Raw genomic sequence first — 21,211 nt, 5'->3', positions numbered from 1 at the left:
TAAGCCTGGTAATTTTACCCATTTTTGGAACCTCAGGAAGTAGCAAACTGTTACATTAGGACCTGATTTAGTGTTTGAAGGTTTCCACCCCCCGTCTAAAGAATCCCTCCTCTCAGTTCAGCTCCGAGACTAGGGCTGTTCCTTCTGAGCCTTCTACTTCCCACTCCAGCTCTTGAACTTAATACTCTGCTTAAATGACGTTTCCAACCAAGCAAGCAGTTAAGACATCAGACTTGCTTTACATAGCCTTAAGAAAATTGCAAAACTTTGTCTTGCTCAGGTGATTCATCTGTTTGTCTTGTCCAAGAGAATGTGAGATACAGCAGCATCAATTACCTGCTGTGTATCAACTGTTAGGTTGTTAAGACTATATCTAAAATACATTATTTGTAGTTTTTAGACTAACAAATTTCTATCAATCAATCCCTACGCCAACATTTCATAATATCTGAATTTTTTCCAGCTCAGAAGATAAGCTCAGAAGTCCAGCTCTGAATTTTTTCCAGCTCAGAAGTCTGTTGGCATTAGTCTGGATGGAGCATTTGATGGAGAAAGCTGATGTCATTTGTTGTGAACAAGAGGCCTGTTTTCATTATGACTCAATACCTGTATTCAGTACTTGGATTACACATACATACTGCCTAAATTCAATACCTGTTGTTACCCATATTTGGTAAGTAATGATTAGTTACTCACTAACCAGGCCTCAAATGGTTAGCCATGGCAATTAGTCTATAAATCATTAACACAAAAAAAAAGTCTCTCCCACGTATTTTAATGCTTTCTCATGTTTGTTTGGTTTTTTAATTGCTTTTTCTGCTGCTTACAATTTTCCTAGCTATGGTGGGCATGGAGATGGATTATGAATCCCTTTCATCCTATTTACAGCGGCAACAGCATCTCAGATTCTGGCCTGGCTTGCTGCCAGATGCAAGCAATACATTTCCTCCAGTTGCAAGCAATAAAATTATTGCGTCTTTGTCATTCCCTGGATCTTTTTGAAGGACATCAATGATTCTCTGCCAGCATTGCTGTGATGAATTATATGCTTTTGCTGTTTAGCACAAGGGTGAGCTACACGAAGCCACAGAGGATGAATTTTAAAAAGATCCACATGAGTTTTTATTGTTTATTGAAACCAATTTCATAATAGCAATGCAAGTACAGCAAAAATATTAAGTGCAATTAGGGAGACAATTGAAATTAGGAAATTCAAAGACAGGTTGTTGGGGTTTTTTGCATGCTTCATGTCTGTTTTCTTCCTATTAGGATCAAAACATGAAAAGCTCCATTCAGCTTGGGAGACTCCAAGTCGGTTTTATGCCACACAGCTACTTCTGTGCTTCTGAAATACCACTATACATTTCCTCTCCTTTTACAGGAGTTTCTGATTGCATTCTAGCCTAGTTACTGAATTACATTTTCCAGTAATTTAATTAAACATATTTAGAGTTCTTGTGCATAATACACATGATTTTTGAGAATTTCTTGTTTCATAATGACATTTGGGTTTTTTTTTTCATTTTTCCTCCTAAAATGTATAGTCAGGGAAGAGGGATTGCAATATTTTGATTTTAAGTGCATTAAAACTGTATCTTCCTCATATATTTCCTTATTTTTATTGTGAAGTGACAGGCTGTGCCCAAAAATATTGCCTTAGTAATAAAAACTGGCAAACAAAACAAAAACTTTGTCCAGTTTCCTCCATTTTTCTTTTCATTTAATGGTCACGGAGCTTTTATTTTGAACATTCAGAATTGTGGAAACACAGTTCTGCCAAAGGCAAATATGTCTCCCTCTCAAGGATGTCCCATTTATGCTTTCCCATACAGGCAGGATATAATCTTTGTCTGAAATGTTCTATTTTATCCTGCTCCACTCAAATTCCTGTATTACGTTCATCACTTTGCTAACATAACATACTCCAGCAAGTGAAACAAATAAGATCTCCTGTTTCCTTTTCCCTTCCTCTCTCCACAAAGAAATTTCCTTAACTACATGTTTAATAAAGACTGCATTAGGGGAAAAAATAGCAGCAACTCAGAGTAATAAAAGCCAAGGTTTAGAAACCCTCTTACTTTTTTCTAGAATAAACCACAACAGCCTGTTTACATTGGGCCTGCCTTTGAATTCAAGCTTTTTTGCCAGCTTTTGGCAGTACTTTTATCCTTTTGTCAGTACAATCCATTCATTCATTTGCTCTCATCCCTGACCTGTCATTATCCCAGGTGCCACCCTGACCCAAAGCCTTGTGTTCAAACTGGCAATGCCAGAACGTGCCCAAGGTTCCCCAAAGGCTTCCTTGGTCCCACTGCCTGGAGAGGACACTATGGGTCTCAGCACTATGGCAGGCTGCTCTACTAGCCTTGTGCTCCCAGACAGCTCTCTGAACAAAATCACAGAAATCATTAGGCTGGAAAAGACTTCTGAGATTATCAGGTCCAGCCTATGACCAAACAACATCATGTCAATTAGACCATGGCACAAAGTGCCACATCCAGTCCTTCCTTAAACACGCCAGGGATGGTGACTCTACCACTTCCCTGGGCAGCCCATTCCAATGTCCAATATCCCTTTCTGTGAAGAAATGCCTCCTAATGTCCAATCTAAACCTCCCTGGAGCAGCTTGAAGGAAGCTGTGTCCCCTTGTTCTGTCATCAGCAGCCTGCAAGCAAAGGCTAACCCCACTTGGCTACAACCTCCATTCAGAGAGAGCCAAAAAGCCTTCCCTGAGATGCCTCTTCTCCAGGCTGAACACCACCAGCTCCCTCAGCTGTGCTGACCCTTCACCAGCTTCGTTGCCGTTCTCTGGCCTTGCTCCAGCACTTCAGTGTCCTTCTCGTAGCGAGGGGCCCACAGTTGGACACGGCAGCCACGGTGTGGCCTCAGCAGTGCTGAGTGCAGGCGCACAATCACTGCCCTGGTCCTGGGGCCAGGCGCCATTGGCGCTCTTGGCCATCTGGGCAGACGCTGCCTCATGTTTACCCGGCTGTCAACCAGCACCCGCCGTGCTTTTCCATGGGCTGCTTTCCTTGGATGTCCCGGGGCACCCGGCAGAGGTGGGGGCGGTGAGGGCAGGCCGGGTTTGGCAGCCGCCGCTCCCGGGGCACAGCCCGAGCCCGCCGCGCCCCACCCCGGCCGCAGCTCGGCGGAGCGCACCGGCCCCGGCCAGCAGCGCCCCCTGCAGGCGCGGCCGGGCCACAGCGGCGCCGAGAGGCGGTGCCGCACCGTTCAGCCCCTCCACATTCCCTCCTCTTCAGCAGCGCCTCAGCCAATCAGCAGCCGGGGCTCGGCCTTCTGCCAATGGGAAGAGCTGCTGCCGCCAAGCTGGCAGGGCGGGCGGCCAATGGCTGGCGAGCAGAGCCCGCCCCCGGCCCGCCGCCCGTTGCCGAGCAGCCGCTGTCAATGGCCGCCGCGCGGCCCCTTTAAGCGTAACGCGGCAACCGCCGGCGCGTCCTGCGGGCGGGCCTCTGGGCTGGGCAGGTACGGCCGGGACGGGCCGGGGGCGCCGGGGACGTCGCCGACATCGCGGGCGAAGGGAGCGGCACGGGGAGGGACAGGACCGCCGCGGGGCCGTGTTTTTCCTGGGGGCTGTGGGGGCTGGGAACGCGCACGGGCCTAGGCCTGGGGTTGGCCTCGGAAGGGTCTCGCGCCGCTGACGTTCAGGTCCTTTTTTCTGAAGTGCAAGTGGGTTTCGGTGATCGCATTTAAAATGTACCGTCGCGAAGTGCTGCTAGAGAATGACATTGGGTGTGTTCTTTAAGAAGGTCTGCGCGGAGCGAACGTCGGCTGCCTGTGGCTGCGGACCGGGGGGTGCTCTCGGGGCCGCTGCGCTGAACGCGGTGCGTCCGCGCCGGGGCGCGGCTGGGAGCGTGAGCGGCGGCACGGGGCTCCGAGATGCACTCCGATTTACAAACAGAAACATGATCTCTTCCCCCGGTTGTAGGACTGGCCTGCATGTGCTCTGTTTGAAGTGCCATTTCCTCATTTCTGACCTGGACTTACAGCAGCTTCTTCATTTTGAGATCTGACACGGGTAGCGTTGTGGCTTAGTGGCACAGAGTCAGGTAAATGTAACATAGGTTTTTAAAATCATAAAGCGTTTTAATTCATCAAAATGCAGGACAAGGCAACAGTCTTAAGCTGTGCCAGGGGAGATTTATGTTGGACATTAGGAGCGATGTCTTCACAGAAAGGGTGATTAAACATAGGAATGGACTGGTGGTGGAGTCATCATCCCTGGAAGTGTTTAAGAAAAGACTGCACATGGCACTTTGTGCCCTGAATTTGTTGACGTGCTGATGTCCAGTCATAGGTTGGACTTCATGATATCTGAGGTCTTTTCCAACCTAGTTGATTCTGTGATTTTGTTAAAAGCTAGTAAATTTAGAAAAACTGCATACAGTTAAGCCAGCAGCTGCAGTACCTAATGAAGTTATACTTAGTCCTCACTAAGGCTTGTCACTCCGTATGTTTTGATGTCATAAAAGTAAATTATTTTGCTCGTCTCTCTTCTGGAAAACTTACAGTATTTGGATATGAAAAAGATGGATGCAGGGAGAGGAAGAAGACAAATTTATTTTTAAATTATTCTTTGCTCTGAAGTTCAGCACTTCAGTGACTTGGGTTGATGCTTTTGTACTTGTCAGAAGCTGGCTTTCTTGCAGTGTCCCTGTCTCAGAATAGGTGGAAGAACGGAGCGGGCCGTTAGAGGTCAGTGTTTGTACGGGGAAGTGCCATTCTTTGACCAGCAAAAGCACTGAGCTTCCCCTGGTCTGGGAAGGGTGTTAATACTGAAAAGGACTTAGGAAGTTTTATGAGACTTGCACTAGAGAACTAAGGTCTGAGTGCACTGCATGAGAAGAATTGCTAAGTAATTTTCCTTCCTGACTATTTCATAATACCTGTAATCCCACAGTTCAATTTCTGTTTGTGTGATTTACTTAGGAGTAATAGGGAATCTCCTGTCTCCATTGCAGTTGTTTTGTGTGTTCTCTGTTTTGTCTGTCATGTCCTTTATAGTGACCTTGTTCTTGATTGTTTTTTGTAATGATGAACATGGTTTTGGTACAAAATATGTAAATAATAGCAATGGACAAAATATGTAAATAATAGCAATAGATAGAAGTGGCAGCAGTAAAGGAGTATGAAATCTTGGAAACAAAACTGTTTCTAAAGTTCATGCAAGTCCCACATTTCCTTCAGCCACTCTGTATTGATGTGATCTCAATTCATTAGGCTTCTAAAAGCATGCCTTGAGCTTTTGAGGGGAGAGGATTGGGATTTTGATGATGGTGGTAGAGTTTAGTAGACCCACTGCTAATCCATAATGTTTCGGTCCTCACAACTTATTAAACATACAGGGGAAAATAGATGTCTTTGTGGATCTTATTCACAAGAGTTAAACTTACTTTATAATCAACTTAAACTAGTTTGTAACAATTGGAAAGTCAGGGAACCAAAACATTTCTTAATTAAACAGTCCTTAGGCTCACTGAAGTGAAACTCAGATATCCTAGTTATTCTTTTGTTCCCAAGATAAACTGTGCATACTTTTGTTAATCAAATTGTATTATAAACTGTTGGAAAAATTAATTTGGCAAGACTTGACAGATTGAGGGTTTTTTTGTTTTGTATGGAAAATATTATAATATTACCAGTTTATGGAACTGAAAACCATTTGAAGATCCAAGAGATGTTTTTGGGTATTCCTCAAGGGAGCTTTCTTTGTTTTACCTTTTTTAATTTGTTTCCATTCCGCTGCTTTTCAAGTATTTCCAGAATGCATTGAAAATTCCTGTTCATTTATATCACTGTATGTCAAAATTATGCTTAGTAAAATATTCTCAGGGGTGAGGAATATCCAGTACAGGAGTGGTGGATAATTCTAATCCTTCAGTTCTTACAATTTATTTGTTTTAAATACAGCGAGTTCTGAAAAGCATTCTTCAAAAAGATTATTGCCTCTTCAGTGAACTCTTGTGAGGCTATAAAATAACTGATCAGCTTTAAGTTGGTACATGAAAGTGAGTGCTCTTGTTTTATATATATAATTAGACATGAACTGTAGGCATTTATGCTTTCCCTAAATGTATGAATATGAGGTCTGTGCCTCCAGAGTACTATTTTTATATCTCATATTATTTTAGTACTTTAATATAAATATATTAATTTCTATTTTTTTGCATTCCCTGAAATTCTGTCCTGTGGAGACCTGATGCAGTATTGCTTGTGCACCTTCTAGTGAACAGTGTGCCCAAAACGCTGCCTGTTCAGACTTGTTTTGCTCTTCAAGGAGCAAAATAACATCCATTCTGTATAGGTGTTTGTGGGGCCAGGAGTTAGGAAGGGAAGTATTTGGGAGTAGGGAAGCACCCTGATATGTTCAAATATTTCTACATGATCTTAGCTGCAGTTATGATTAGGCACACCTTTTAAAATTTTAATAACTCCACTATCTTGTAAGGGAAAAAAAAAACAATTGTTCCTGATTATTTGAATGTTCACAATAATGATACCTTCCAGCTTGTGTTTAGCAATCTCTAGGACAGGTGGTCTCAGGTATAGCTTATTTAACTTGCTAGGCTTTGCAGTGAGATTTTCATTTTCCTCAGATTCTTTTTGGTGTCTAATTTTTTTTTTTTATCACTTTGAAAATATTTAGGTGTTTAAAAAACATTATTTTGGAAAACTGCTTCCTAAGCAACAAAAAATATTATTTTCCAGGTAATTCACTATTCATTTCCAACCATATTCCCAGTTTAGAAACCTGATGGGATATTTATTCCTCTAATTCCTTCTGTATAGATTATGAGGCCAAATGGATTTCAGTCACTGGAGACAGGGTTGTGCTAACAGTGAACTGAGCCAGAAAGCTTGAATTTGTAATGAAAACTGTCTTGGCAGCTGACATTTCTGCTCTGCTTGGCTCTGCAATAACGCATGTATAGGCAGTGAAGGCTGAGAAGAAGGCCAAGTTTATTTTATTGGGAAATAAAAATATAGTGAAAAATTTACAGCTCATTTACAGGTATGTTGAATGTCCTGCAGTGTAGAACAGTTTTGACTGAAAGCAGCTCAGTTTTTGGTGTGTAATTTGCTTTGCCATTTAGAAATAAGCTAGGAGGTTATGTCATTCAACAGGTGGAGCTGATGGGCTCTGATGCAGGCCCTGTTTATTCACCCACTAGACACCTCATATCTCAAAGTTGGATTGAAAAGATAGAGATGATGAAATTAAGCTTGAAAGCTGCCAAGAGTGGTGAGAGAGCCAAAAGACAAGGGAAGCTGAGCATAGTCAGTAAAACACTTCCTAAACTGTTGAGAAAATTCTTTTGACCTTCTTTGAAGGTGAAGAAAATTTTGAATATATTTGCTCCATTACATTCTCAGGAAGTGTCTCCAAATACAAAATGGGATGATTTCACCTTGAGATATGGGCTTTTTCAATTTGTTTCGGGCTGCAGGAGTAGACCTCCTTATTTTGTACCTGCTTCAGATGTAATGTTTATCCTGTACTAGTGTCGTGGTCTCTCTAACCAGATACAAAAAAGGTATAAATATAGATGTAAATATGTAAATACACATGACACAAATGTGTGTGCTCTGGCCAATCCTTGAAGGCATGAAGCACCAGATGTTGTAGGGTATGGGAGTACTTTTCATGGTGAAGATTGGGATAGATAGGTACAGTCTCATTAGGAGTTAAGGATTTGATGTTTTCCAGACAAATGACAAATTTATATTCAAGCCCATTATTTAACATCGTTGGAATGCCAAAAATTGAGAAATGGAAGATTTAGTCAAATTCTACAAATGTCTCAAGTCACAAAAATGAGTTGTTAATTCATTTGGTTAAGAAGTTTTAAAACATGCCTAAATTAGTTTCCTGAATATCAACAAACTTTCACTTGTGTTCTCTTTTGTTTTCCAAATTCTTCTTTTCCATTCTCTAACTTGGGAGTAGTTACTTATTCTAGATTTAGCTGTGTTGATATTCTGATTTCTCTTTTGGGATTGAAATACCTCAGACTATTGAATGTAATACTAACATTCCTAGAGTGACATTTAATATAAATAATTAATATAATTACTAATATAAACAATAGGTATCAATGTGGATGTCATAATGTTATAGGAATCATGAATTATTTTACAGCTTTTTTACCTTTCTTTTTTAAACAGTTTTCTTTGTTAGCAAAACCATTCTCACTGTTTTTTTCTCTCTCTCTAAATTGTTACAGAAAAATGCGTTCTGAATGATAACTATTGCTTGCTGAACTGAACTGCAGAGATCTTGTGCTTGGAGATGAAGATGATAAACCAGAGGAAATAATCCAACTGCTGCCATTGTGACAAGTCAGAGATCCTTTGTGCCAAAATGAGCAGTCTTTGAGAAAATACTGGAAAGCTGTTAAACCTGAAAAATGGGAGAAAGAGTAAGGAGCCCAGATTCTGAACAAGAGAGGAAATCAGATGAGGATAAAAATAGTGACTCCTATTATTCAGATGAAGGTAATGAATCTCGTTCATCCAGCCAGTCGCCAGTACTAAGCTCTCCATCTACGAACCAAGAAAAAAGACATCACAAAACACAGACTTCCAACAGCCTGTTGCACTACCAAGGTAGGTAGGTAGCAGAAATTGCTGCTTTGTAACTGCTCCAAAGAGTTGATTATCTTTGAAAACTCAAAATAGACAAACTAGCATTATGAGCATCTACAAATACAGTTCATGTAAATTATACTACAGATGGCAGGTAGACAGTAGCTACTCCATTGAAAATTGAAATTAATCTTCTCCTGCATAAGGAGAAGTTGTGGTGATTTTCAGAATTCTTCACAGTTTTCTAAGCAAGTGAATATGGCTTTTATACTAGCCATCTGTGAATCATGCTGATGCTTTCCTTTTATCACTGACAAAAAGATCAATGCCAAAAACCCAGACCCAAGGCATGTCCTTGCTATGTAGTCTGTAAAAAGGAGATGATTGTTAAAATTTCCTTGACAAAATAACCTACAGATACCTGTCTTGTGGAAGTGTAGTCGACTAAGCTTTACAGGATAATACTGTGACTTTAAATAAACAAAAGACTGCTAATATGACAAAAAAAAAGGAAAATATTTTTGATGAAAATTAGGTTCCGATGGAGATTCAAAAGAAAGTTTTTCCTGCTTCTTCTCTGAGGGTAAAATATTTCCAATTTGAGATGACACAACTCCACTTTGAGCTCCCTCACAGACATAGGCTGCTTTTTTGATTTTTCTTGGGGAGGTGAACATCCCTGCAAAGAAGAGTAGCATGGTTATGCAAGCCCTGGGCTGAAGTAGGGCTGTGAAGGCTTTCTGCTGCACTTTGACAGCTTGTTCTAAATAGTTGTATACTTTTTTTGGTGAAGTCTTGCCATATCCTGCCTTTCTTGGGCAGATGTTTTTGTCTTTGATAAATGCTTGATGCTGTGTGACTCATTTGCTATGTGTTACAATCTAGGCTGTTCCAAAAGTTCTGATCTTAAGTGTTTAATTTGCTCAGGGAATGTATCTCTTCAGATCCTTGAAAGTGTGGGTATCCTGGTGCAACTGGTGTTTTTCTTCTGAACACTTTTCCGTGTTCAGAGTGGCATCTCCTCCATGGTAGTCCTGGGTTATCTGTCTGGGAACCAAAAATGGCACTTACACCATGCTATTTAATTTGGAGGAGGCAAATGTGTGACCGGTTCTTTGTTTACATAGCCAGAATTGAATATAATTATTACATGAAGGTGCTATGAATGTCATATTACATTGTCTTGAAATACACTATTCCCCAATGTATGAGCAAAAGTACAATATTGGTACTGGAATTTTATGAGTGGCCTAAATACAGAGAAATTCTTACAGGGGCTGCAAGTGTAGGGTTAATGGGAACTCCCTTAGCTGGTGATAGGAGTGGCATCATTCCTGCAGTGCATGTATTAGATAATCTTTTCATACTTGAATGTGACATAAGTGTTCTTTGTAAAGGAAAAAAATACAACTTCTTTTGTTTGCCCAAGGTGTGGAAAAAATGAGCACAAAGCAGAAAAAGAATGAGTATTTTTCCAAAATGTCTAGAGGAAATTATAAGAAGGTATTTTTAAGCTGTTATTTTTGCTGACAAGTATTCTCAGTAGAATAGAAACATGGTGTATGGCAAAGGGGAGGAAGAATTTGCTGTCACACACACTGTCCGTGTACACGTAACTGGATTTCTGCTGTATCCCAGCTTTCAAGCCAGAATTACAAACTGCTGCTCAGTTTGCTCTTCTTTCAAACACTGACATACCTTAAGGAATTATGCACTCTCTATTAATTCAGTTGTTTTAAGAGATATTTTTAGTGGATTATATGATTCATTCTTTGAGCTTGGCATGAGGGGCACATAAGATAGAAACAAAATGTTCACCTTTTATGTGTGAGGATGACAATAATAATAGTAATAAATAGGAATGCAAGCGGTGCATACAAGTAATCAGAAGAGAATACTGTGTGGAAAATAACTTGTGATACAAGAATAAATTACTCATGGAGAGCTGAATTTTCATTGGATTTCTAATTTTGCTTCGGAGGCTTTTTGCATTGAGCCTTTGAAATCTGCTGTTTTGTCTGTAAGCACGGCAGCTGGATTTGCAAATACTACTGCATTTGTCTGGGAGAATTACATTTTGCATAATACATAACTGGCTAATGCTCAGCTAATTGTTGCTATTGTAAAAGCAACAATTTTGTATGCATTTACAGTATAGTATTTCTAAACCATTTTAATAAACAATATCAAATATTAACAAAATATTACTTATTTCTGATACAATTTGCAGATGATTACTTTACAAGGGTCCTATATTAATGGCTGCAGATATTACTTCCTACAGCAGATCACAGACATAAGTCTCCATTTTTCAGCTATCAAAAGGAGCATAACTCTATCATATATATGCCTTTTATTGTCTGGTTTGAAAGCTGCCATCTCTGCTAGATATAGTATGATTGTTTCAGGCAGAGCTTGGCTCCAAGTATGTCTGAATAGACAAACTGCATTGTCTAATAGTAAACACCCTTTTTATTTTTCCTCTCTTAGCCACAAAGAAATTGGATTCCAAATATGCACCAAGCAAAAGAGGGACACGGTGGGGTTTCCGTTCTCAGAGCCTCACTAGGGATTCTCCTGCAAAAGATATAGATCTTGTTACAAAAAGAGTTCTTTCTGCTAGGCTGCTGAAAATCAATGAGCTCCGAAATGAACTGACTGAACTCCACATCAAACTGGATGAGCTGCAGAAGGAAAACAGGGCACTGAAGAGGCTTCAGCATAGGCAGGAGAAAGCCTTGAATAAGTTTGAAGATACAGAAAACGAAATCTCTCAGCTCCTTGCTCGGCACAACAATGAGATTAGAATATTAAGGGAGCGCCTACGAAAATCTCAGGAGAAAGAACGTGCAACTGAGAGACGGCTGAAAGATACAGAAGATGAACTGTACAGGAAAAAAACTGTCTTGCAGAAACTGAAAAAGCTATCTGCAGATAAGCACCTTGCAGAAAGAGATGACCTGGCAAAGAAACTAGCCTTAGCAGAGAGCAAGCTGGAGGACAGGGAAAAAAGAATTAAGGTGAGATGACTTTCTTTTTGCAAGAAATTCTGGTACAGATATTTCTTTCTGCAATGAATTGTAATTTTACACAGCTGTGGAGCAAATAGAAAACCAGTATTTTTTGGTTTTACCATAGAATCAAGTAAATTATTTATAAGGTGATTATATAATTACATATAAGATAGTTGTGCATTCAAATTTCTCTTTACAAATTAAGCATATTTTGTCAGAGTATATAATGTGGATTTGTGCTTTTAAATGTTTTTATACCTAGCAATAACATTTCAGAAGTGGGTGCAGATGTAATACAGCTTTATGCAATGTAGTTTCTCCTTTTGGAAGGAAACAGTTTGTAAAATTTTCTGGGTATTTAGGGAACTTTACACTAAAATTCTAAAAAAAAAATTATCTAATAATTATTTTCACTTTTTCAAGAGCATTCATACAGTGTTTGATTGTCCACTATTCTGCACATCTAAGAGCTCAGCTGGACAAAATTACATCATGTTTTTTAAATACTGAAATATCTTTAGGCCTTTTTATGGGTATCCATTATAAAAAAATTGTCCACTATATTTTAATTCCGTCCAGCAAAAATGAATGTTTTAGTACTGTAAATATGTCTATGAACTCATCTTAAAAAATGTGTTAACACTATTTAATCTGTTGGTAGTTGTACTATTTTGATAGTAGATATATTTTATATACAGTATATAAATTTTATACTATTCCTAGCTTAAATTATGTCATTGAGATGATGCTAAGGTTTGTTGTCTATATTAGTAATTAAATGTAAATTACATTACAGAGATAAGAGATCTGGAAATCCAAGGATTAAGCTGGAAACTAAGCTTTCATAAAATAAATCCCAAAGTACCAATATATAAATGGCTGAGTTAGTTAAACCACCTCATCCTGTAGTGTCACCATCTGTCATCTGTACTTTTATGATTAGGTATTTCAGCATTTGTAATACTGGATCATGTTAAAATGAATCATACTTTAAAAAGTAAGGGATTTTCTTCTAGTTTTTTTCCTGCTTTCATCAACATAGCTTCACTTAAAACAGCTATTACAAGATGAGGGCATGTAAATGAAATCATAATCACAAGCTAACTTCTAGTAGAAAGGTTAAAAATTCCTTCTTGTTTTCTTCCTTCTAATGCTGCACTTTCAGGGAAGGATTCTCTCTTACCCATGAGTAGGAGATTTGTCTTAGAGATCTGGAGGTCCACTGTGGCAAGAGCCTTACAGAAAGTAGTGTGAGTTTCTATTATGTCCTCAAATCACCTCTGAATACTCAAAAGGATGGGCTGCAGCATCTGCAGGTGCTTTGTCCCCTCAGAGTTAGGTTTAAAGGTTTAAATGTATTCAGTGTTTCAGCAATGGCTGAGCCCATATCTAAACTCAAGACACCGGTTTACTTAACTTTATATAAGTAATTTGACTATAAAAATTACTTCAGTTATTTAAAAACATTATTTTGTTTTAATTGAAGGATCTGGAAAGAAATCTTGAATTAAGCAGTAGCAGTTTTCAACGCGAGTTACAGTCAAAGAAAAAAAAGTTGTACGAGGCTCAAGAAGAAAACAGAGTTCTCCAAGAAGAGCTTAATCAGCTAAATCAGAAGCTGAAGGTAAAATGTGAAAGGAATAGAAGTTGCTAACCATGTTCTGGGATTTTGTCTTTGGAAGTATCTGTAATCAGGTTTGAATAGTTTACCAGCGGCTGCACTCTCTGATGTGTACTTAATTATATACAACATGTGAGTTCTTTTTCTGCATTAAATTGAAATGTTCTGTGCTCTGACCATACAGTGTTTATAACAGGAATGTCTCTGTGCTAATCATTATTGTTAGCACTAGTTAAGAAAAGCAAGATCAAATACATAGCCAAGCATTGAGAATAAATCACAACATCTATGGAAAATTAGATTTGAAGGCTTGAATTTAAAATTAAGTCTGCAGGTGTAAATAGTGCTTTGTTACTAATATACTTGCATTGCAGTAGGTTTGAATGAAGATTAATGTAATTTATTTGTGATATCCACATGTGTTGCTAAATGTGTGCAAATGTTTATTTGGACCCCACACCACCATCATTGTCCAAATTCTCAATAAAAGTACTTAAAATATTGTTATGTTCTACTTAGTTTACCTTTAGAAAAAAAAGTAAAACAAGAAAAAAAAACAAGTGAGACTCCAGATAAAGTACTTAATTTCTGGGAGAATTTTCCTCAAACTCCAAGTCTCTATATGCTGGAGATGAACCAGTTCACCACATTCCCAGCTGTCCAGCAAGTAGCAGTAGTTAGTAGCTCTAAAATGTTTAGTGTACGAGTTTTAAGATTTGTTGATGGAGAGTTTACAGTTTGAAAACCTTTTTGTTTTCAGATAAATTCTGATAACTCACTGTTCATTTCTGTATTTGATTCAGTAAATGTGCAAAAAGAAAAGTATGTCTCTATAATGCAGTGGGCCACTGCTAACTGATACTGACATACCCTGTGACAAGTATCACTGCTTGCTTTTAGATGTTTAACTCTTCACAACACTTAAAGTTGAGTTGTGCAGTCTATACATATAGTGTAAGTCTTGTTTATGGAAGCACTGGCATTTAGTTTTATTTTCATTGCAGAGATGTTTTTTTTTTCCTCTGTAATATTTTGCTAAGGAGTTTTTTGGGGGAGAGAAAGTTGTCTGCTTTCTCACAGCAGAAACAGAGTTAGGAATGTGATTGTTATCCTTAAAACAGTGGATGAAACAATTATTTATTCTGTTTCTATTTATAGTATCTATTTTTAATTTTATTTACAGCTTTGCTAGTGACTGGTAAATGAAATACCAGTAACTCATTCTTATACCTACCTCTTCCATTCACAGGAAAAAGAAAGAGAACTTGAAGCAAAAAATATATATGCTAATCGTATGTTGAAGTCATCACCTAGAAAAGACATGGATATTGTACAAAGAAAAAGAGGTAACTTGTATAAAGCAATAAAACCAGAAGAATTATTAGCATCACTTTGAAATGTCTCAGCTGAGTTATACCTTCCATGCTACTCAATACTCAACCCCTGACACTGCTTGTTCAAGCACATTTACCTTTTTGCACTTCTTTCAACACAGCACTGGTTATAAAGCATTAGTTTTTTGTCTGTTCCATAATACAGCAGAGCCAAAACAAAGAACTTCACCAAACAGCAGTTTTAACTCCTTTCATACCAGAAGTTCCTGGGTAGAGGAGGAGGGGAGCATTGGTAGTAAAATCTCCTATAGATGATAGATAATACTTACTTGACAATAAATTAGAGAGGCTTTAAAAATATGTATCTTCACTGCTAAGAATATTTTGGTGATCTGCTTTATTTTATACTAATTCAAATGTATTATCAGTCAGATGAGCTGCACTCATTTTTTTACTCAGAGTGTATGTGTCCCAGAGCATAATCTTCTAGAAGTATCAGTACAGTGATTTCTTCTAGTATGACAAGACAGTCTCAAACCTTATCCTACCCACATAAATATGTGTGTCTGTGTGTGTGCTTAGACTATTTTCACTGGATCAGTAGAATCTACTTGTCAGAAGAAGCAGAAATTTATGGGACTGTTTTAAATATTTAATGCCAGTATTTCAAACAGTTTGTCTGCTGCTTGTTTTATTATAGATGCTCTGCCATTATTCCATTTGAGGTTCAGATTTTTTAAAATGTCATTCCATAGGGATAAGTATATGTGTTTCAAAAATTCAAGTAAGTGAATTTTAATTTTATGAGTTTAATTCTGTGACAAGCAGTAAGATGAGTGAGATATTTTGTGGGTCTTTTTAACTAACATTCAGTGCACTGTAATGACCCTGTAAGTAGCATTGAGGTGGGATTTAAATTATTTTTTCAGTAGAATTTTTGCATGCATATTTTTTTTATTATTAGGTTTTACAGATGCCAAAACAGCTGTGTGAAACTCATCAATACTTTCCGCTTCCACTGACTTCAGTACAGTGTTTGCTGCAAATCATGAAAAATGAGAGACAGGTATATAATGAGATATTTTCAAGTGAAAACAACATCTGATTAGTTTGTATTTTCTACAGCCAACAACCAAAATATTAAAAAAGGACCACAACTCACAAAAAGTGTACAAACCAGTGGATGCTTCTCACCAGCAGAACTTCTTCCAGAATCAGAAGTTGTCTGTGGTGACACAGCAAACAAGAAAGAAGGAATTCTTCCTAAAATAGTGAGTTCCATAAAAATTTGAGTCCCAGTCCAGACTATTCACATATCAGATTGTAAAATGCAGAGCTTATATATTAGAAAAAGTGTGAATATACCCATGTAAAGATATAGCAAATACAATTTCAAAAACAAAATTTCAAATTCTGTTCTTTAAGACAAGATCTACCTTTCTAAAAATATACTCAGTTTTTTTAAAGATTTTTTAAAAGTTTTTTAAAGAGTTTGTCATATTCTTTGTCTTACTGAGAGCCATTAGCTCAATTTATTTCTTTTTTCTGTCACTGTTACTTCTTTGAAGTTTTTAAGACTTCATTTTCACCCCTTTTCTTTGTTTCTAATGCTTATTTAAGGAATCTGTTAAACAGTGATGGCTGCCTTCTCTGTATTTCCCTTTGGTCTTAATTATGGTTTCTGTTACTTTCCAGAATTATTTCACAGTGCATAAATCTAACATTTCCTTTTATTGTCACAGTGCTGGTATTTCTTCTGACTTTCCAGCTTTGTCAGTATGCTTGGGTTTTTTTGTTTTTCCATTTCCCCTTTTAGTACAAAATAGTACCAATTAGAAGTATTGCTAACACTTTTGTGACCTTGGGCTAAAATCAAAGGTTTGTAAGGTATTATGAATCAGAGCGATATATCTGACGAATCAGATTCTGGTACAAATTCTGATGACATGAGGCTAGGACCTGTTTTTCAGAAATAATAGTCTGAGGATGGTCTTGGCTGGTGTCATGTTAGGGCTGAAATTTTTCATGGCAGTTTTATTTGTATGTTCTCTCTTCCCAAACCCTTTCTGTGGCTATGGATGTAGTTTAATGTATTCTTCCAGTATATACTTGTGTGAGTTACAAAACCATACAGTTGGTACAAGTGCAGCTCATGGAGTCCAGCTGTGTGTTTTCTATATGTCTATTGCTTTAAATAATGGAAATTAGATTCAGTAGTCTAGGCTTTTATCAGTTTTTAAAGTTAAGCATTTTAAATACCTGGCCACCATCTCCTTATGTACTTTATATTTTTAATATAACAATGATAACCTTGTACATGAAGGAAAAATACTTGAAGGTATATTTTCTTTGTTCATTAAGTAGTAACTATTTCTTTTAGAAGGGTATTTTTAATCTAGAAGTTTATTTTGTTCTAAAATAAGCACAACCTACAAAATTAACTACCATGTGTTGGACTATGCTGACACTTTTTCTTCACTTCATTGCCACTACTTTTCTGTGTTACTGATTTTTACTTCTGTTCGTTAATATCTTTTCTGCAGATTCTTGCCTTTTACATATGTATGTGTAGCCACCAGCTAAAATTGTCATCCGAGATTAAACCTTTCTCTTTGATTGTTTGTTACTTAATACCCTATAAATTTAAGTACCAAAATGAAATTGTCTGAATCTACAACTCACTCACTTGAGTTAAAAGGTCAGATTGTACAAGTAGAGGGCAGCTAATTGCTTGCTTGTTAAGAGAATATGATGGTGAAATGTGGCCTTCTATTAAACTCCTTGAAAAAGACAATGTCTGGTTTTTATGGAGAACCACACTGAAATTGGTAGTTTTGCTTTATGGCATTGGAGATGCGACTTCCCTGAAATGTGCAATACAAAATAGAGTTGAATGTCTATTCATTTTGTTTAAGGTGTATATAAGTATACTAGAGGTGATAATATTTTCGGGTCAAACCCCTGGGTCGTCAAAGCTGGTTTGGTTTAAGGTGACTTACTCATTTTATGTTTAGCAGTAAGGATGTGATTTCAAAATGATATAGAAGTTCTTATGATTTTGTTAGGTTGTTTATTTTATTGACTGTTTTTGCCCATCAGCTTCAATTTTCTATTAATTTATTTCAGGAGAAAGAAACTCAAGACAAAGGATGGAAAGAACAAACAGAACTCCTAAGACAAGAACAAGACAGGGAGAGGGAAGAGAAACTGAAACATTTTCAGGAAATACAGTCCTTAGAGGAGAGGGTTCCAAAACTTCCTGACGGTAAGGAAATGGGCAGCTGAAGGCTGAAAAATGCACCATAGAATACTAATGAAGTGAGGCTGCTGGTTTCTGGTGAGAAGAGCAAAATGATTTTGCAGAGATCACTACAGTGGAAAATTATTTTCAGTTACATTATGCAAAGAAGAATCAAAAGGAAATACAGGATATAGAATAATCCATGTCCTGTACTCAGCTGTGATTAAGTATGCAGCAGCAGAAAATGCTGTCCACAAAAAAGTATTGGAGTCTGAGAGATTGTGCTTTACAAAACAAGAATGACACAGAAGGTAAATGCTGCTGTTTTCTCTGACTAGCTAAATGTTATTGAGGTAAGAAGTAGATTTTTACTATTGAGATTTGATATACTATTTTTACTATTGTTCTATTATAGTAGAACAAATGTGTTGTCTCTAATATAGCCTTTTTTTTCCGTACTTTCTACTGACTTACATAATTCGAAATTTTAGTTTCCCTTTTCATGTCTGGTTATCTGAATCATTTGGTGTGGCTATTTGAGAAATGTCAGTTTCTATCATTACATATTAATATTGCTTTTTTGTTAATTTGGTTTTCACAGCATCTTAGTGACTTAAATGCACAAGTCATCTCAGGTATTTTAGATGGACTGCACCCTGTCATGTTAAAGAACTCTTTCAGTGATTGCAGTTAATGAACAGTAGTACTTACTTTATATGACAAGAATTCTAAAAATCTATAGCTGCTTTCAGAGGTAAAATCTGTGAAAAATCTTCTTTCACAACTTACATAAGCCAAGAATCTGATTTTATGTCTCTGAATAAGATGATTTAACCATCTTACCCACCATATGGAATAAGCTGGTATTTCCCCCACCTTACAGACAGGAACATGGGTTTTTACTTAACTTGTATAATTATTTGCTAGTGAAAAAATATCTATGTTAGGTAAATGCTAAATTAACTGAACTACTGCAGTTGTTTCTGAAATCCTGAGCCAAAGTACACTAGATAATACGGAACTTTGTGAAAGCCTAAGTCAGAAATTTGAGTAAAGTGTTCAAAGGAGAATGACACTATGTTGCAGGGGCCAAGTAGTCATATTCAACTTTTGGCCAAATATACATCTGTTATCTTGGGGGGAAAATATTTTGAAGAGAGAAATATTTGAGAAGCTTCCTCCTTTTTCTACACATAAGCATTTCCAGGTTCCATCCATAAGTTGCTGTTTTGTACCTTTGGTGTCCCTTCATAGCTGTGCACAGTCACTCTGAGTCCAGGCAGTGATACACAGAGCACTATGTAAAGGTCTTTTCTGTATGCAGCCGATGCACGGTATTTTAAATCATTCACTGCTTGAAACAGGTGATGACTCCTATGACTTTGAGGCCTGATTACTTCAAATAAATAGTCCCCTTTATGAAAAAAAAAAAAAAAAAAAAAAAGAGCCCACACATACATACCAGGATTGTCCTTATGTCAGCAGTGGTGAAAAATAAAAATAAAGTACAGTGCAAATCAGAACTATTAAAATCAGTAAGGTTGTATTCATTTTCATTCAAACTCAGAAAATGGGAAGGCAATTGGCAGTATTCAAATTGCTTTGAAAATTCTAAAGCATGGGTAAGGTCCTTTGGAAGATGACAGTAAACTTTTATAAACCAGGAGTGGATTTAGTTGCAATTTTTGAAGAATTTATTTTTGCAACAGGAAAATTACATTGTACATAGAAGAGCATGTTAAAAACTCAATGGCTTTTACTTGCATTATTTTCAAAGTCTTATAAGGGTATTTTAAAATTAAAACATTTAAAATACTGTTCAAACATTTTTTGCAGAGTGGCAAAGGAAAGACTATGACAAAATTAAAAAAGAAAGCAACTTTTTGTTGGATAAAGAAGATAAAATAAAGATGGAGACAGAAATCCACAAATCTGAAGTAGAGAGAGAAAGCACTGAAACACTGGAAGAGCGACGAAAAAGAGAGTTCTTGCTTGCTAAAATGCAAGAAATAGATAGAGAAATTCAAAATACAACAAACACAAAAACAACTTCCCAAGCACTACTTCTAAATACAGCAAGAAAATCTGATTCCCTGGAGAAAAAAGAGAAAATTAATCCATTCTTTGAGATTCCCGGGAAGGTTACTAATGGATTTCCTGTAAGGGACAGCCAGGATGACAGCACAAGAGCACAAGAGCAGAAGCAACGAAACGTAAGGACTGTAGATTTAAGTAGTGAGTTAGCATTTGGTAGTTATGTACCTTCCTTTGGGAAGGGATCACGGAGACCAAGTTGGCTCACTCAGAAAAGTGACAAATTAGAAGAAAATGTTAAGGAAAATGCAGATTCCGATAGTAAGAAAGAAAAGAAGTCCAATTTAATGGAACAACTCTTTGGAAGCAGTGCCAGTACCGTTCTTCTTTCTAAAAATAACAGTACACCACCCTTGGGCATAGATTGGGACACTAGTAATAAGCCTTTTGTTGATAAAAACAGTAAAGTCAAGGTAAAAGAAGACAATGGGCTCTTTGGTGAAGGAAGAAGCCTAAACAGACACCGACTGCAGTACACTACAAGCAAGCCAGGATTTAATACCCTTGGTTCTTTAGAGGATGAAGTTGAAGAAGTAGTCTTACAGTGATCGTGTTTTATATGTTTCATATGTAAATACTGAAAAACTATTTTCTTGTAATATTTATTAGATATAGATTTGAAATATTTCAGATTTACTGTAAAGCCGTATGAAGGAATAATTTACATAAATGGGTATGTGTATAGAGGAGAGATGCAGAGGAGGAATGCTTGGAGGTTTTTTTACCTGTATTTTTACCTGTAGGCTGCTCATAGTACACTGCTTTTCATTTGGAGTAGTTCTTTTAGGCCTCAGATACTTTCTTTCTTGGGCATTTGGAGAACCTCTTAACTGTGCCAGGAGAAGGCATGTGTAATACCAGTCATGAAATGAGTAGAAGAGACATTCTTAGCACTAATTCTCTTAGAGTATTTTACACTGATGTCATGTTATCTCAGAAGAATATCAAAAGAAGCACAATTAACTCAGGAACAGCTGCTCTCTCCTTTTGCATAGGTTTTTGTGGACCTTACTACCAAATGTGTAACTCTTCTCATATATTCAGATTATATTTGTTATACAATGCCATTTTTTGTAATTTCTGGATTTTCTATGTAAAATTCCAATCATTACTAAGTAATTTTTTAACAAAATGGTTTTATTAAATGAGTTGAGTAAATTTCTTGTGTGTAGATCATCTTTAATACAAAGTTCTGACTTCTTATATCATATTATTGGTATTTGGGGTGCTGTCTTGTGAAGGCTGACCTAGAACAGAGACTAGACAGAGTTAAAGAATAAAGTAAGTTTTTATTAGATGGATA

The 21,211-nt window shown here is 37.4% G+C and overlaps 1 protein-coding gene across 7 annotated transcripts; it reads left to right on the top strand.

Moving 5' to 3' along the window:
- The first annotated feature begins 3,355 nt into the window (after positions 1-3,355).
- LCA5 (lebercilin LCA5) lies at positions 3,356-21,066 on the top strand. 7 transcript variants are annotated; one of them, XM_085574771.1, is made up of 10 exons: positions 3,390-3,483; positions 3,765-3,842; positions 3,947-4,067; positions 8,244-8,625; positions 11,095-11,624; positions 13,105-13,242; positions 14,489-14,585; positions 15,699-15,844; positions 17,700-17,838; positions 19,651-21,066. In XM_085574771.1, exons 4-10 carry the CDS (start codon positions 8,427-8,429, stop codon positions 20,454-20,456), a joined length of 2,055 nt encoding a protein of 684 aa, XP_085430897.1. In that variant the 5' UTR covers positions 3,390-3,483; positions 3,765-3,842; positions 3,947-4,067; positions 8,244-8,426; the 3' UTR covers positions 20,457-21,066. The 7 variants fall into 7 exon arrangements, with proteins under 7 accessions (XP_085430900.1, XP_021397274.2, XP_021397275.2 ...); XM_085574773.1 differs by having other exon boundaries at positions 3,466-3,483; positions 3,768-3,842; XM_085574772.1 differs by lacking the exon at positions 3,390-3,483 and adding an exon at positions 3,595-3,666.
- The last annotated feature ends 145 nt before the right edge of the window (positions 21,067-21,211 follow it).

This window comes from Lonchura striata, chromosome 3 (assembly GCF_050655825.1).
Source record: "Lonchura striata isolate lonStrDom1 chromosome 3, ASM5065582v1, whole genome shotgun sequence".
Classification (NCBI taxonomy): domain Eukaryota; kingdom Metazoa; phylum Chordata; class Aves; order Passeriformes; family Estrildidae; genus Lonchura; species Lonchura striata.
Note: the sequence above shows the minus strand (reverse complement) of the source record. Positions and strands in the feature narration are given on the sequence as shown.